The sequence below is a fragment of the Borostomias antarcticus genome (assembly GCF_949987555.1).
Source record: "Borostomias antarcticus genome assembly, chromosome: 2".
NCBI classification, from domain to species: Eukaryota; Metazoa; Chordata; class Actinopteri; order Stomiiformes; family Stomiidae; genus Borostomias; species Borostomias antarcticus.
In genome coordinates, this window is record NC_140235.1 from 20,483,310 (window position 1) to 20,501,354 (window position 18,045).

The 18,045-nt window shown below is 52.5% G+C and overlaps 1 protein-coding gene across 2 annotated transcripts in view; it reads right to left on the reverse strand.

Annotated features, from left to right (window-relative positions):
* The window catches only part of fam49bb (family with sequence similarity 49 member Bb), a 40,647-nt gene that overhangs the window by 12,106 nt on the left and 10,496 nt on the right, over positions 1–18,045 (reverse strand). For both annotated transcript variants that reach the window (XM_084457627.1, XM_084457628.1), the window contains 4 exons: positions 17,093–17,193; positions 3,858–3,940; positions 2,432–2,553; positions 1,724–1,829 (listed from right to left, as the gene is read on the reverse strand). In XM_084457627.1, the coding sequence (XP_084313753.1) occupies positions 1,724–1,829; positions 2,432–2,553; positions 3,858–3,930 (301 nt within the window). In that variant the 5' untranslated portion in view covers positions 3,931–3,940; positions 17,093–17,193. The remainder of the gene's footprint in view (positions 1–1,723; positions 1,830–2,431; positions 2,554–3,857; positions 3,941–17,092; positions 17,194–18,045) is intronic.

Sequence of the window (18,045 nt, forward strand, 5' to 3'; positions counted from 1 at the left end):
CCCCCATCTGCTCGGGCCGGCGTTTGCGGGGCCTGATAAAAAATGGCCTTTGTGGTGCATTTTTTTCCCATCCCAGTCAAACCGGAGGTTTGAGGAGACGGGGCTGCTTTTATGGTCGGCAGGAACGAACCACTGTCTGGAGTCTGGGGGGGAGGGGAGGGGAGGGGAGGGGAGGGGAGGGGAGGGGAGGGGAGGGTGGTCGTCTGATAGCGTCAGGTCACCTGGCTCGCCGGCTCAGTCTAGTCTAAACCCTCTCCTCAAAACCATGGCTTGACTTCACTGATACTCTGGGGCTGGGAGGCTGAGGGAATGAGGCCGGGAGGCTGAGAGGCTGGGAAGTTGAGAGGCTGGGGCTGGGAGGTTTAGAGGCTGGGAGTGGGAAGTTGAGAGGCTGGGGCTGGGAGGCTGAGAGGCTGGGAGGTTTAGAGGCTGGGAGTGGGAAGTTGAGAGGTTGGGGCTGGGAGGTTTAGAGGCTGGAAGTGGGAAGTTGAGAGGTTGGGGCTGGGAGGCTGAGAGGCTGGGAAGCTGAGAAGTTGAGAGTCTGGGACTGAGAGGCTGAAAGGCTGAGTCTGGGGCTGGGAGGTTGACAGGCTGGGAGTCTCTGAGGCTGGGAGGTTGGGAGGCTGGGCGGCTGGAGGCCGGGAGGTTGGGAGGCTGGGAGGCTGGGAGGCCGGGAAGCTGGCATCGGAGCCGCAGGGCGGAAGGCTGGGGGCGGGAGGTGACCTACTTCGTTACATAACACACCCCGCTGCAGCCGCGGATCTGGCGGGCTGGCGCCAAACGTGTTCATTGACTGTGGGCTCCGCCGGCGCTGGGATTAAAGGGTTAAGGGTGGGCGGGCGGGGGAAGGCGGGCCACGCCCCCTACCCTCAGGGTCACGGTTAGCGACTCCCCACTCACAAGGTCCCCTGCCGTCCTCTCCTCTCCTCCACTCTCCCATCTCGTCTCCCCCATGCTAATGAAGCCTGCGGCCTATTCTGGAGGTCAGGGTCAAAGCCCTGAAGAGAGCAAGGCAAGCATCGCTGCTAATGTATGCAAGCCTATAGGGGCGTGTATATAGAGTGTGTGAGTGTGTGCGCGTGTGTGAGTTTCCTGCAGCTCAGCAGCCAATACTGCCGACGAAGATGCAGATGGTTAAGGTCATAAAGGGTGTGTGTGTGTGTGTGTGTGTGTGTGTGTGTGCGCACGTCTATCCCCTCTCCAAGGCACGTACCTGACCTTTCACACTGACCACAAATGTGGTCACCACTGAAGGACACGCGTAACCCACGATAAATTCTTCTACGCATGTGTATCCATCCGTCTACAGCAGTGTCAGCCAACACCTCCCTCCCTTCCAGCACACTGTTTTTGTGATCCTGCCATCAATACCAATAATCTATGCTTGGGGAAACGTTAAAAGTACCTCCCTAATTTCTGGAAGTAGCAAATATGGTAAATGAACTGCACTTATATACAGTGCTGCTCTTATCCAAAGCGCCTCTAATTCACCCAATCACATGCGCTTCCCACACACCAATGGTGGCAGCTGCCATGCGAGGTGCCTGCCTGCTCACTGGGAGCAATTTGGGGTTCGCCACTTCCAACATGTCGTCGAAGGAGGAGCCGGGAATTCGAACCACCGACCCTACGTCGGACGACCCGCTCGTCCCCCGGAGCCACAGCCGCGCCCCAGTATCGATCCAAATATCTATCCCGGGGTTTTACGTCGGTGGGTACCTACCTAGCCTCTGGGAGAACTCGTAGAACTTCTTGAGTTTGCCCACCAGGGGCACCACCGCCGCCCACGCCTGCTCCTGCAGGACCTCGTCGCCAGGGTTCTGGATGGCCTGTGAATGGAGAAAGACGCGTGCGTTGAGACCACGTCACCCGTGGAGGCTGGTGTGACAACGCCGCTTCCCCGGGGGGGACGTGACTGACCCGGTTTGGCTTTGGCCGTTCAGTAAATGCAGGCTAGATGCGCGGTGGGTTACCGCAATGCAAAAGAGGACACCTCTGCAGGGTTTTAACCGTTACAACGGCGCTGAACGCCTGACCTCCATTAACATCGTTGGCATGAGCCACAACTGTAACTCCCAAAACGCTACTTTACCATACCACACTCATGACTGGTGGTTAATGCCTTAGGTGTGTGTGTGTGTGTCGGAGTGTAAATGTGTCTGAGTGTGAAAGTGGGTCTGTGTGTGTGTGTGTGTGTCTGAGTGTGAATAGGGGTCTGTGTGCGTGTGTGTTTGTGTGTGTGTGTGTGTCTGAGTGTGAATGTGGGACTGTGTGCGCGTGTGTGTTTGTGTGTGTGTGTGTGTCTGAGTGTGAATGTGGGTCTACGTTTGTGTGTGTGTCTGAGTGTGAATGTGGGTCTGCGTGCATACAGTACGTGTCTGCATGTGTCAGTGTGTGCGCGTGCGTGTGTGTGTGCGCGCGTCTCGGCTACCTCTCGTATTTCCGGGCCCGCCCCCTTGTAGGCCTGCAGCTCGTCCAGGATGGCCTTGGCGTCTTTCAGCACCACGTCCACCTGCTCCCACACCGGCCGCTCCGCCTCCGTGGGCTGGGCATCTGCGCCGCAACGCGCCAGTCTTCTCAGTTATTCATTCAAAACGCATTAAAGCAATACATTGCGATATTTGGACCTTTACAAACATGTCTCGTGCTAATTCTCCAATTAGATTTACTAAAAGTAAGCTGAATCGTCCAAACAGTCTACTCAGAAAGATAACACATTGACATTTATTACCGTTTAAAACTCGCGGCCCCTCATTCAGTCGAAGTGCGACGTTGTGCTTAAACAACACGGTAGTAGCTAACTATTCCGATATGGATATCATGCGTTTTTTAGCTCAATGATATCATGGCGGAGGTGAGAAAACCGAAGAGAAACATCACGGAGGAAGCCAGAAAAAGAAAAAGACAATCTGATAACGTTACGACAGTACGACAGTGCACTTCCTCGCAGAGCCTGTGGGAGCGCAGTTACGAGAAAACCGGAGAAAACGTTATGTGTTGCTTTAAAAGAGAATATAAAAACTAAGGAAGAATAGCCAACGATGCCAAAAGGGCTTGTGGAGTGTCTCCCCTAGAGATCACTAGAAGTACTAAAATCAATCAACAACATCAATTCAATAGATGTTAATGCACACTTGACAACACTATGGAACATGTGCAGCGCACCACACTTCATACACTACAACAACGAACCCAGAGAGGTCAACAGGGGAGGCTGGCCCTGTCGGGGGAGACTGGGTGTAGCTGGTTAATAATGCATAGGTTAGGCAGAGTGCAGAGGAAAAATGGGGATAGGGCTCCATAGGGACAGGGCTGGCTCTCTAGCGCCACCTGTCTGCTGCTGTGAGATAGAACCAGGCGCCAGGTCTGGAATCTAGAGCAGGCTATGGGTGTGTGTATCTACCGGGGTCGAAATAGCGTTTGAAATCAGCGATGGTCGTTTAAAATATCTGTGGGTTTTGCTTATTGAATGATGGGGCACGGTGGAACAGACTGGATAGTCCTAAAGCGGCACACCCCCGCCCACTGACTGTCCAGGCAAACTAAAATAGAAATTAGAAGGATTTCAAATATCGCCCGACCCATATCTGCTGCAAATAGAGCGCATATGAATAAAGTGTCTCTTCTGAATGATACCCCACCCAGCCCCCCAACTCCCCCCCCCCACACACACACGACAGCAGAGACCAAGTGTGATGGAGAGTGGTAGAGGCAGACTTCTAGTGGATTTGATTTGGCAGCCCGGGACAGCACCATGGTGGAATTGACGGGTGAAGGACCCTGGTTAATGCTGCTAAATTATGCATGAGATAAATATGGAGTGTGAGAGGGCGCAGTGTACTGTAATGAACTCTCACTTTCAAAGTCCAGGAAAAAGTTGGGCTCCTGTTCCAGATCTGTGCAGGTCAAAACTTTCAGGAGGTTCCCCATGGCACGACACCTGGAGAGAGCGACAGGAAGATTGGGGTGGGCAGAGAGAGAGAGACAGGGCCAGCTTCAATGTCAGGAAGACAAACAAGACAATTGAGTATTCATACGGGTAATTGCGCACAGACCGACAGGGATCCTAGCCACCCTCTTGGTGCCTCTCACTCCTGTTCCAGCTCAGCCCTACCCCCCACCCCCTCCACACACACACGCACACACACACACCTAAAACCCAGTACCCCCGCCCCGGTGCCCCAGATGTGCCAGAACACACCAGCCCCAACCTCCCCCCACCCCCCCTAAACCCCCCTGTGGTTTTCCTGTGCCAACCAGATGTCAGCCTCAAATAGACCACCGCCTTGCGACAGGGTGGCTACTTTACTGGAAGGCCTCCCCAGCTATGGGAAGTCCAACTGAGTGTGACTGACCCAGAATGGAACCAAGTCACCCGGCAGCCAGGCAGTCCCAAAAACAGAGAGCGCTTGCGGGGAGCCGTTATATCGCACGCAAACCAGGCGGTTCAGCTTAACCCCGGGGAAGGCTCCTGGGGGGACGCAGGCCCCTCACGCTCACGGGGGTCTCCGGTCGCTCTCCTTACACGAGAACACAGCCGGACAGATGCTCTACACACGCCTCGTGTGTCATCAGTGGCTAACGACAGCGCGGATTCTGACCAATCAGCTGCAAAAGCATGTATCTAGGTTGATGAGGTCCCTTTACTCTTTACTGAACACATTATGTACGCCATTATGATGGCAGTCTGCGTACGTATGTATTGTAGGAACTGTGTGTGTGTGTGTGTGTGTGTGTGTGTGTGTGTGTGTGTGTGTGTGTGTGTGTGTGTGTGTGCGTGTGTATGGGTGACTATAACTGTGTGTATGTGCTGTAGGTATGCACTATGATATTCATATTTTAACAGCAGATACTGTATATGTCCAATACAAATTTCCTTTGGTACAATAAAGTGGCTATCTTACTGTAATACAGGAATCCAGATTAAACCAGCAAGCAGGTGGCTGCTAGACGCGGGAGAGGAGAGGCCGTAGCGCACTCCTGAGCGCCTCGGATTTCAATCTGGCTTTCACATTTCCTGAGAGTGGGAAGCGCGGGAACGGTTGATTGTGAGAAAGGGAGGGCACAGGGGGGCGCAGGGAAGATAAACACACACCTCAGAGGCTGAGAGCAAGTGTGAGAACCACCCAGCCCCGGAGAACACACCGAAACCTGCAAACGGAACCTGGCCTCCGCCACCACAGTGGGTTCTCATCTGGTGAAACGGTGGGAGAGGAACCCCGGCTGTTCTGTGCTGCTGTGTCTCCACAGGGGGGGAAAGAGGCATCACACACACGCACACACACGCGCGCACGCACACACACACACACACACACACACACACACACACACACACACACACACACACACACACACACACACACACACACACACACACACACACACACACACACACACACAGACACAGGATATAGGTCACTCTGCCATTTCAGCTGTGAGTTATGTAAGCAGAGGTGACAGTCTGGTAAGACACCTAGCTGGAGGAGCACCTCAACACTAGAAAGCTGGAGGAGCACCTCAACACTAGAAAGCTGGAGGAGCACCTCAACACTAGAAAGCTGGAGGAGCACCTCAACACTAGAAAGCTGGAGGAGCACCTCAACACTAGAAAGCAGAAAGAGAGACTGCACTGAGAAACGCAAGGTCTGAACTCGATGACAGGGATCAGTGACAGACTGAATATGACTACTGACAGGTTAAAAACCTCGGCCGAGTGACAGTGAGGACTTAGATCTACCAAACTACTCACAGGCATCCGAGTACCAGGGGGAATGACCTTGATGACAGAGTGAGAATGATAAGTGACGGGGTGATAGTCGGGCAGATCTGGGTCAAATATTGTTTGTAATCCTTTACCCTTTGAGCGTTCGCCTGAGTCTGTCTGTGAGTGTTGGCTGGGTGACGTTTGGGATTTTTGGGGACCAACCCATTGGTCCCATTGTGTCAGGCACGATCAATCAAGCACAGTTAAAATATCTGAAACGACCCCGAGTAGCATTTTGGACCCGGGGACTGGCGTAAGGAGCGGTGACAGTGTGGTCCCCAGCCCCCGCACCCCCCTGTCAGGAATGACCTGCTTTCTACATCAGACACAACCCACCTGCCGAGCCACCTGCCGTGACCAACAGCCGTGCCCACCTGCTGTGCCCTGCATCCCTCCACTAATGTGACCTGAGGGGTACTGCTACCCTCTGGCACCGGAGATGGGGACACAAGGGGAAGATGTGGTGGGAGCGCGCGGAAGGAGGAAGTGGAGGAACCAGTTAGCTGGCGATGAAGCACACAAAGCTAATGTGAGCCCCCTAGCCAGGCGCTAAGAGTTTTTACCTCAGGCTCGTGAAACAGTAGCTTCTTTTTAAGTTATCTTTGAATAGCTGAGCTAGTAGGAAGCGCTTAGTCCGTGTTTAACGTCACTCGAGTGGCCGTGCCAGAAAGGAAGGCCCGCTAGTATGTCTGGCTCCGTATGCAGCGGTGAGCGGGTGCAGAGGGGGCGCCGGCCCGCCCGGGCCTCGGCTGGTCCTCTACCGCCACCTCGGGTGGAGACCGTGGCGGTGGTGGGTATAGAGGTGCGGGCTCAGCGGGAGGTCCGGGTGCCGGCGTGGGCAGTGCCAGCCAGCCAGCCAGCCAGCCAGTCCAGGGGCCCCGCCACACCACACAGCCTCCATCCGGAAAAAATGAGGTCATTCTAAGGACGGGGGATATGTGTGGCTGCACTTTCAAAGCCCCGCAGAGGATCCCCAGGCCTGGGATGAGGAGGGGGGGGGCGGGGGGGGTCATGTGAGAAGACTAAACAAGGGCTTTTTTTTCAGTTTTCAAATTTTTTGCCGTCCCGTGCAAAAAAGAAAAGTATTTTTGAAGACCATATTTCTAGCGTGAATTTAGTAACCATCTCTAAAAGCTCCCACTTATCTGCCGGTGCCCCTGCATGAATTTATAATATACTTAAGCTAAAGAGTACATCACAGGTGACTAAGGTTAATTGGCTGCTTGGCGGTGATGAAGTGGATGTGAAGAGAGGGTGAAAGAAGAAAAAAGGAAAGGATTGGAGAAGAGAAAGGAGGAGAGGATCGGATAGGAGAGGATAGAGGAAGAGAAAGAAGGAGAGGACAGAAGAAGAGACAGGAGGTGAGAACAGAAGAGAAGAAAGGAGGAGAGGACAGGAGAAAGGAGGAGAGGAGAGGACAGGAGAGTGCAGGAATGTCAGCAATACAGCTGGGGTGGGGAGGGTGTGTGTGTGTGTGGGGGGGGGGGGGGTACCACATGCTCCCTCTCCCCAGGAGGGTTCAGACCCTGGTGATTGGTGATAGGGGTGGGTCAGTGGGCCCGTGATCTCGTGGAGAGAGGTGTTGTTGTTGTTGTGGACCCCCCCTCCACCCCCCTCCACCCCACTGGGCGATCGCGTGCTGCTGGCAGAGATGAAGGGGGGTGGTGGGGGGGGGCTCGTCTGAGGCCAGGGGGCATTACTTCACAACCGGGGAGACCACGGAGCTCTACCATTGGCTGAGCCACTCTACCCAACCCTGCGCTGTATCCATGGAGCCAAAAAAAGCTGGTGCCATTGACAACAAGCCGGCCAGCCAATGGGAGGCGAGCTGAGGGAGAGGGGCGATACAGTAGTAGTAAGATCGGAGAGCACATTAATATATTAATAGATGTGAGGTAGTGAGCCAAAATGCGGCAGGATTAGCAGATGAGCGAGGGAGTGAGAGCGAAGCCAAGGGGGTGATGGGAGGCGAAGGGATGTTTTTATTTAAGCTACCGAGCACGAAACCCCGCGCATCACTCTCTCAACTAAGCAGTATTTCACTGAGCTGCATTCCGGTTTGCTGTTGACGCGCCAAAATTTGGAGTCAAATTAAATCAGAATTCGTCAATCACACAAGGCACATTGTTGATCACATTTCCACCGCGGTGACATTTTTGGATTCACCCCCCCCCCCGGAGAATTGCGCCGCAGTATTGGCCGACGGGAGGACGAAAATCTGAAGGGACCACCAGGGAGGACCCCCGGCGGTGCCACGCCCAAATCCAGCATCTTGACTCTTGGCGTCGCAGACCTCCCTACTACAGCAGCCCTTCCACCCCCCCCTGCCCGGCCCCGCCCCTCCACCCCCGGTTCTGTGTGCTGCTGCTGCTGCCAATCCACTACAACAGAGCCGGCGTGCGCAGACACGTGCCCAGCCTTTTACTACGTTGGCTTCCACCAGCCCGGCGCTTCCAGCTGGAAAAACAACGCCCCTCCTCGCCCCCCCCCCGTCCCCTAGCTGCGCCAGACGGCCCGGCCGTGGAGAGGGTGAACGCGCGCCGGGGGCATGGAGGGGGAGGGGGGGGATGAGGAATGGGGAGAGAGAGAGAGAGAGAGAGGGAGAGAGAGAGAGAGAGGGACAGAGACTGCACATGTGCGTGTTTCTGTGTTTAGGCCTGTGTGCGAAAAAACGTCCGGCCTGTACTGCTGAGCGCTATAGATTAACTGTCTAACTGAGGACGTGCACGGGGTTAATGTGCAAGCGCGCGCTTGCCTCTGCGTGTGTTTTTTTTTGGGGGGGGGGGGGGGGTTTGTCAGACTGCGGCAGTGGTGGGCAGAGAGAGAGAGAGAGAGAGAGAGAGAGAGAGAGAGAGAGAGAGAGAGAGAGAGAGAGAGAGAGGAGATGCAGCTTTAAACTTGACCTAGATTCTCCGGGTGACACGCCACATCGCATTAGCCCAGTGGGCCGGGTCTGGACCCACCGGAGTGGGCGGACGCTGGCCCAATCGGACAGGCAGAGAACGGGGGGAGCACTTCCCAAATGGGGCTAGCAGCACGCACTCCACCCCCCCCCCCCTCCTACCGCATCCATCCCCAATTTCCTCCCCCTCCCCCAACAGACAACAATCACCCCCCCGCCCCCAACTAGCCCACCCTTAATCTCCCCTTCCCCTAACTACCTCATCCCTAATCTTCTCCTACTCATCCTCTCCTAACTAGCCCAGGCACGCCGAATCTCCACCCTCATCCATCCAGCCTTCAAACCCCCACCCAACCCCACAACCCCCTCTGTCACCCTTACTACCCCGCCCATCTGAGGGGAGCTTACTGGGGCACATGGGGGGGGGGGGGGGTTTGGGTGGATGCAGTTTGTTTGTTTACGAACCTGCTTACCCCGCCCCTCCGTACCGGACAGTAGCAAACACCCGCTAATGCGCCCTTCACCTAGATTCCTGCGGGATCAAAACAAACCTTCGGAAGCACGTGAGATACGACCCAGATCGAACCCACAGCAGCTGCCCCGGACCGCTGATATCATAGGCTACAACTTCACCCTCCCTCTCCGTCTGGCTGTCATCATCGACATCAGGCCGCACCCCGCCCTGAACACACAACTACAGTCAGTAATAGCGACGCTGAGCATGGTAGGTAGCTGCTTCACAGAATCGTAATGCTTATTTCACTGGTCAGTCAGAGTGTAATCATGGATGTATGAAGTAGAACAATTAGCCAGCCTTGCCCCCTCCCCCCTCTCCTCACCACCGGAGAAATGAAAGCAGGAGAGACGGAGTTAAACCCTTGTTTTTGGACTGCAGCTTACCCTAACTAACCCTGCGATCAAAGACGGGCACCGTGGAAACAACCGCACAAACATTCGCGTTCGCGCGCTTGACACGCCTCCGCTAAAAATGGCCTCTCGTCGCTCCTCTGAGAACGTTCCGGTCATCGATGACTCATCGCCTTTCCCGTCAACGCACTTCCTGCGATGCCGAAAAGGACTGCGGCGCCTCTGATCCCCCGAAGCGGATCATTTGTTACAGGCGGCCTATTATCAGGCCGCTGACGGGCATCCGACCGGCCCACCGAGACAAATTCCCCACCTCGGTTTGGAACCATGGCGCTGCATTCGCATTCGCGCTCCTCCTCCGCCTCCCCTAATGGAACGCGCCACTCGATACCAGGGTCGAGGATCTCCTGTCAGCGGCCTGCGTGAGCGGGGATGATGGCCGGGGACAGCTGGGCCCGTGGCTGAGGGGGGAGACCCCGTCCTCCCATCCGTGCCAGACTGACGCTCGGAGCCTATAAATAGCTGGCGTGTAACGGTGAAAGAGGAGCGCTCCCCGAGTACCCCCGTCACACGCACGCACACACACCACACACACACAAACACACAAACACACACACACACACCATCTCCTGAAGAGGCCACGGCTCTGGGACCTGCCTGGGCTTGGAGGAGGGTTAGGAGGAGAAGGTGAGGAGGGAGGAGAGAAGGGTTAGGAGGAGGAGGTGAAGAGGGAGGAGAGAAGGGTTAGGAGGAGGAGGTGAGAAGGGTTAGGAGGAGGTAAGGAGGGAGGAGAGAAGGGTTAGGAGGAGGAGGTAAGGAGGGAGGAGAGAAGGGTTAGGAGGAGGAGGTGAGGAGGGAGGAGGAGAGGTGAGAAGGGTTAGGAGGAGGTGAGGAGGGAGGAGGAGAGGTGAGAAGGGTTAGGAGGAGGAGGTGAGGAGGGAGGAGAGAAGGGTTAGGAGGAGGAGGTGTGGAGGGAGGAGGAGAGGTGAGAAGGGTTAGGAGGAGGAGGTGAGGAGGGATCAGACTGGATGCTACAGGTCGGATCCCTCTTCAGGTCAGCAGCAGGTCCCCTGAGGAGTCCAGACTAGCCCGTCGTGGGGTGTAGACGAGGCAGAGGTGAGGGAGGTGAGGAGGGATGACGGGGGTGAGATGAAGAAGGGAGCGGAGGTGGGGAAATGAGGATGGTGGGGGGGGGTCTCTGTCTGCTCTTTCTCAGCTTCAGCACATCCCTGCAGTCTCCAGACAGCTCGCAAAGCCAGTCTCAGCACCATACACAGCTCCATAGCTTCTCCCGCCCGCCACACACACACACACACGCGCACACACACACACACACACACACACACACACACACACACACGCAGACAAACAGACAGACAGACACGCCCCAGCTAAACGCCATTACCCCAATGACCTTTTGGCTGTCTGTGTCTGACTCACTCTCATCACAGCAGTGTAGTATTCACAGCTGAAAGTTCATCCATGATGACGAACACAAACATCCGGGAATTGAGCAGGCAACCCAGCAGTCAGGGAATTGAGCAGGCAACCCAGCAGTCAGGGAATTGAGCAGGCAGCCCAGCAGTCAGGGAATTGAGCAGGCAGCCCAGCAGTCAGGGAATTGAGCAGGCAGCCCAGCAGTCAGGGAATTGAGCAGGCAGCCCAGCAGTCAGGGAATTAAGCAGGCAGCCCAGCAGTCAGGGCGGCTGACCAGTGACCGAGAGCTCGCTGGTCCAAGACCGAGCCAGGCCACCTTGACAATCACCACCTACCGTTGTGCCCTTGGGCAAGGTACAACCCCAGCACTAGCTCAAAAACATTGGTCGCTTTGGATGAAAGTGAAGTCCATCCGCAGACTTTGACAAGACATCAGTGTTTTTCGACGACGAACACACAATGAAAATGTAGACAAAACAGGCGTGTGTCTTCGTTGCCTAGAGTAACCCTGGCAGTATAAGGGTGGGGCACCATGGTGATGCTGAGGTTTGGGAACAAGATGATTTCTGGTACAAGTGCGCTGGTAGCTTTATTTGAATGCACAGAGCGCCATCTGGAGGAGGAAAAGAGATGTGCACAGAACCTTGCAAGATAATATGGTAGAGACGACCACTCCCAAACTCTGGCACCAGCTCATATCAGACACATTTGCATGCGCGCTGCGATTTTAATGCGCCACATTTTGAGTGAAATAGGCAATTAAGCTTTTTAATACTCTAAACATCTGACACCAATTCTTTATCAGGCTATGCCCGAGACCACCTCCAATATCAAATAGGCTACTATGCACCAATCCTGACACTATTCCATCTCTATAGCATTTACATGGAGGGTGTGGAACAGCTTTTTCTACAATCTCTTCAGGTGAGCAACTGTGCAATTAAATGTGGGAACCAGACCTGCAGAGACAGCTGATAATAGGACACAATCAGAGATACAAATCTTGCCGAAAAAAGTCTACAATATGGTCATGGTGGTGATAAGTAGTGATACAATAATAGGAGGACATCTTATTTTTTTGCACAGAGCTCCTTAAAATATCTACTGTAGGCTGAGCCTAAGCTACGATTATCTTGTCAGTACCAGGGTGAGGCTGAGGGGGCTAGTGTCAAAATGTGGGTTAAGAGTGCCCCCCTGTGCCCATGAACAGAACTACAAGGGAGGAGAAGGTTCATTTTGGTATACAAACTGGCCCAATTAAAAATGGCAGATCTGTGATCATTCTTCTGGGTTATCCCCCACAGACACAGCAGGCCAGCTGTGTTCTGTCCTGTAAACAGCATGTGTCACCTTTCCTGTTCACCCTCTACACCTCTGACGTCAGCCACAACTCAGGAGCGTGTCACCTCCAGAAGTTCTCCTACGACGCCTATTTACTTTATTCACCTCAGCTGCCATATTGGTCAAAAACACCACTTCAAGAACCAAAATAGTCAAAATAACTGGCTGAATACACTGTCGCGGTTCCAAACTCATCATTACCAGACTCAGGACTCGGACTACAGATTGTTTTTCACTGCCGTTGTTTTTGCATTTGGAAATACATGGAAGTGAATACAGCTGACGGCTAACTATGGCTCATTCACTTCCATGTATTTCCAAACGCGAAAACTATGGCAGTGAAAAACAATTGAAGTCTGGTAATGATGAGTTTGGAACCCCGATAGTGTATTCAGCCTGTTATTTTGACTATTTTGGTTCTTGAAGTGTTTTTATAGTGAACTTTTAACATTGGAGTCAACAGGCACTTCCACATTCTTCCCACCAATTACGTCAGACTGACCAATATGGCCGCTGCGTGAATAAAGTGAATTGTGGGCTGCATCAGAGCAGACGATGAAGAGGAGTACAGGGACGCAGTCAGGAGTTTCGTTGAATGGTCTGAGGAGAACCAGCTCCAATTCAACATCAGCAAGACCAAGGAACTGGTGGTGGACTTCAGAAGGAACAAGAGGCTTCCAACCCCCATCACCATCCAGGGGAATGAAGTTGAGATGATGGACTCATACAAGTTCCTGGGAGTTCACCTGAACAACAAACTGGACTGGACCATCAACACTGAGGCCCTCTACAGGAAAGGATAGGGCAGACAGGCTCAGGTCCGTCAGTGTGTGTAGCAGGCTGCTGTGGATGTTCTGGGGAGGCAGCATCCGGCCTGGGAGTCAAACAAGCTGAACAAGCTGGTGAGGAGGGCCGGCTCTGTTGTGGGGCAACAACTGCCTGGAGACTGTGGTGAAGAGGAGGATGAGGGACAAACTGAAGTCTATTCTGGACAACCCCTCCCATCCCTTCTATGATGAGCTGTGGCAGATGGGGAGTACTTTCAGTCATCCCACCCAGGTGCAATACAGAGCGGTTCAGTTGTTCCTTTGTGCCAGCGGCCATCAGACTATAACAGTGCCTTAGCAATCCTGACGGTTGAGGAGGTGTGCATGTATGCAGTGTTTCCGCTGGTAAGGTTTTGTCATGGCACGACGCCATGGCAAAATCCTTGCCGCCACACCATACATTTGCTACAAAAAATAATAATCCAAATTAGGCTATATACTGTATATTAAAGTCTTAAATTAAAAATTCGTAAACTTTCTAAATATTTCTGCCTAAATGCGCTTTCAAAACCATGACAATGTCATGCCCGCATTTTTATTTTCAACAATAGCTTGGGCCGTGCGGTCTGTGAATGCTGCTTTCTGTGCTCAACTCAAAAGATTTGTGAAGGGATGTTTTCTACAGCGAATGTAGGCTAGTGTTTAACTAGTGTTTGAATTAGACCAAAATGTGCTGTTAGGCTACCTAGCCTACTCCTCACTAGGGTACATAGCAGTTAAAAAATATATGAATGTTTGTAATCAATAAGTGGACTCATACAGCGTAGAGCTAGAGAACGTTCAAGTAAGAAGTGCCGACAGCTCCAGCCCCTCAGGTCTAATTGGTCTTATCATTCGCTGATGACAACTGGCGGATCCTAAAGCATAAAGCCTACATTTTCCAGATGGACATCCGACAATATTTTTTTTTAAAGATATTTTTTAGGGCTTTTCAGCTTTAATGGGATAGGACAGTTGAGAGAGACAGGAAACGTGGGAGAGAGAGAGGGGAGGACATGCGGCACAGGACCCGAGCCGGGAATCGAACCCGGGTCCGCCGCGCAAAGGTCTAGCCTTCATATGGGTCTAACCTTCATATAATCCTCCCAATTTTGGCGGTCTTGAGCTTGGCACCACCACACCAAGAGATCAATTCCACAGGAAACACTGTGTATGTATATATGAGTATTACTAGACATATCTATACAGCCTGGATGTATGCATGTATATATGTGTATTACTAGACATATCTATACCTGTACAGCCAGGATGCATGTGTATTCCTAGACATATCTATTTATACAGCCTACATATATGTATGTACATATTCTATTCTATTCTATACTCTACACATGCTGTACGTATGGATGAATATAGTCCTTGTTCTTCTTCTTTTTATGCTTATTGCTACTATGCATATTCTGATCTACATTTCCAAACGTTTGCTGTAATTTTTTCCACTGCTGAAACGCCAAATGTCTCCCTTGGGGGATCATTAAAGTATCTATCTATCTGGAGAGAAAGAAGAGAAAGCTGCTGGTCTGGGGAACAGAACCACTCTGGGGAGCTGAGTCTGAGGCTGAGAGCAGGTCGGGCTCCACCAGTCAGCGCTATCCAGTCAGTATGAATAATACAGGAGTGAAAGGAGAGCTCGAGGCCTTTAGCTCTTTAGCTACCACAAGACACTCAGCATCATATCCCACTCAGACATCTCCCATTAGCTATGCATGGGCTCAGGGCCTGGAGACGGGTGTGGGTACTTCACATGTGCTCAGCAGTAATTGAGAGAGAGAAAACCCCTTCAAGATGCTTTACTAAACCAAGGGAGTAGATCTAAGGTGACGTGTTCAGGAGCCTAGACTAGACCATCTACTAGCATGCTGTTTTTGCATATTATAGATATAGACGAGGCCTAGCTTGTTTGACGCTCTGTCTACTGTGGGGCTTCAAAACCAATTCAAAATACAAGGGAGTGGGATTCACAGTTTCTACACATACGCTCCATCACCAGCAGGGGGCAGTGCTGCCCTGTTGTTCCAGCAGAGCTGCTCAGAGAAGATTTACCTCAGGCACTACACCTCCCCCTAGCTTACTGTAGCTAAACCAATCCATCCTCAGAGACCTAATGTAGCTGCCGCATTCGTTCAGTCTTTGATTTACGATACTGGACTTTCAGTTTCTTGGTCTACAGGTCAGTCACACGTGCTAAAATAACCTGCCGCTCGGGCTAAGCTGCTGTATTTGAGTCGCTATACTAGGGTACTACACCAGCAAGGCTTATAGCCCAGCCACAGAACCTCCAAAGATAGGCTATAGGCATACTTCTACTCACTCACTCACTCACTCACTCACTCACTCACTCACTCACTCACTCACTCACTCACTCACTCACTCACTCACTCACTCACTCACTCACTCACTCACTCACTCACTCACTCACTCACTCACCCACTCACCCACTCACCCACCCACTCACCCACTCACCCACTCACATCCTACATGGTTTCCAGAGTGTTCAAAAACATGCAGGTAGCGCAAAACTGACCCAGCTGTCTGGCTGATCTACATATCCACTGTCATCCTATCCTACACAACCAGTACTTGTAATTCAAAGATAAGGTTTTTGACTATTGAAAGCACACAGACACAGACTATCGTTCTCTATAGAGAAATATGGCTATGGCCACTGAACACAGAAAGCAAAGCTCTGTCAAAGGGCAGGTAGCACGACAGCGCGGTCCAACGCCGCCTATTAGTCAGTAGCTTGACTGCGAATGCTGCCACTCCATGGTAACAGTCTCCACGGAGACTGGGAAGCAAATAGAAAACAGAGGCGGAGGGAAACGCCACCAGCAGGAATTAGAAGGGAGTGATGTTGTTGTAGAGACACCCGCTTCCAACACTCGCTGCCTGACCGACTGATTGTGTGCTCTGTTATGGTGAGGGAGGGGCAGGTCCTGCGCAGGGCTGGAGTGTTGGAGGAAACCACAGTCAATAAAGCCTCTGTGTGGGTAAGGAAAGAGTGAAAAAATACAGATATAGACACAGACAGACAAAACCCACGCCGATATACATACAGACAGACAGACCCACACAGACAGACAGTGACAAACATGGGCCTCAAATGTGAGTCATTATAACCACAGGAAACAATGCAAAATACTTCCAACACGTCAAGGTGAAAGAGCTCAATCATAGCCCCAAAAGGTAAACACATGACCTTCGTGCAGTAGGAGAAATATCAGTTACTGGTTTTGGGCCTAGCTGAATAGCGACCAGGTCTCCTGCTCGTACCGTCGGACGAGGCACAGGCTAGTGACCCTGTGACCTCCGGATACATGGGAGTCGGCCTCAGCTGAACAGGAACAGGATGTGGCGGCACCCGCGTTACTCAAGTACACTTCGGGGGCCCCGGCCTGCGGCACTTGTCGTTTCCGCGCCAGCGTTACGATCATGTGGCTCAGAAAAAGTGCGACCCCTGCTTTCCATCCGGCTGAAAATAAGCCTCGGGTCGAATAACAGGAAACTTGTGATGAAACGGAGAAAGCAAAAAACGTAGCGAATGATACGAATCCTCGTCATGTTAAATTACATTCAACGTCACTGTGTCGCTTCACGTGTCATGTCGTGGAGATGCCCTGTGGAACACAGGCCCAGAGGCAGTGGTGTAGTCAAATCTGTGTTCCATTAGAAAATGTACTTATTTTCCATAAAAACGGTATGGCCTACTCACTCACCCCATAATCAACACTAATGTTGTCAAAACAGGAAACCGTGCAATATATTGTACAATACCGTACAACTATACAATTGCAGCGAATCAGCTGTCAGAGTAGACCTACACCCACTTGTACAGTCACTAACTGGGCCCTCATCACTACACAGAGGTGGACTTAGTGACAGAGCTCAGGCAGGCTTGGTGTAGGACCAGGCAAACAGGAACGACATGGCAGAAACGGAGGTGGTGATATTTACCCGCAGGGGGAGCAGCGAGGGAGTCAGGAGGAGGGAGGGAGGGAGGGAGGCCCGGCCCGCCGGATGGCCGAGGGTCACAGTCCTCCGGGGGAAGCTAGTCTCTGAAAGCACAGGGGAGCACAGACGCACAGCACAGGTGAGCATAGCAGCACGGGGACTGTATGTGCGGCACAACATCCGTCTGTAATTTCATGAGCACAGCACAGGTGTGCAGCAGAGGTGAATGAAGTATAACACAGGTGAGCACAATGCAGGGGTCGTACTCATGCTCTTAGTCACCTGTTTAGAAAGGAGATGCGCTTGCGAGTTCTGGTGAGCAGTAGCACACTGACTTCCTAAGTTACAGTAATTGCATTTAAGTCGCTTTGGATAAAAGCGTCTGCAAAATGACTAATGTAATGTAGCCTAATGTACTGTTGACCACAGGTGAGCACAGCACAGACAGATGCATGTACAGGAGCACAGTGGGGCAAACGGCATGGCTAGTCACAGGCTAGTTAGCCAGGCTAGTCACAGGCTAGTTAAACTGGCTAGTCACAGGCTAGTTAGCCAGGCTGGTCACAGGCTAGTTAGCCAGGCTAGTCACAGGCTAGTTAGCCAGGCTGGTCACAGGCTAGTTAGCCAGGCTGGTCACAGGCTAGTTAGCCAGGCTGGTCACAGGCTAGTTAGCCAGGCTAGTCACAGGCTAGTTAGCCAGGCTGGTCACAGGCTAATTGTTCACAGCAGGTGCACACCCCCGTCGTTCTATAGCAGTCTGGTTTCCCTGAGGAACTAACGTCTGTCCCACACTCTTGTCTACCCTGCACACACACCGACGCAGTGCACACACGCACACACGCAAACACGCACACACAGTACTTAACAGACAGACACTTCCTATTGTGTAACACTTCCTCTCATTCAGTTTGCACTTCTTTTTTCCACTGCACTCCCTGTTTCCTCTGTGTGAACTT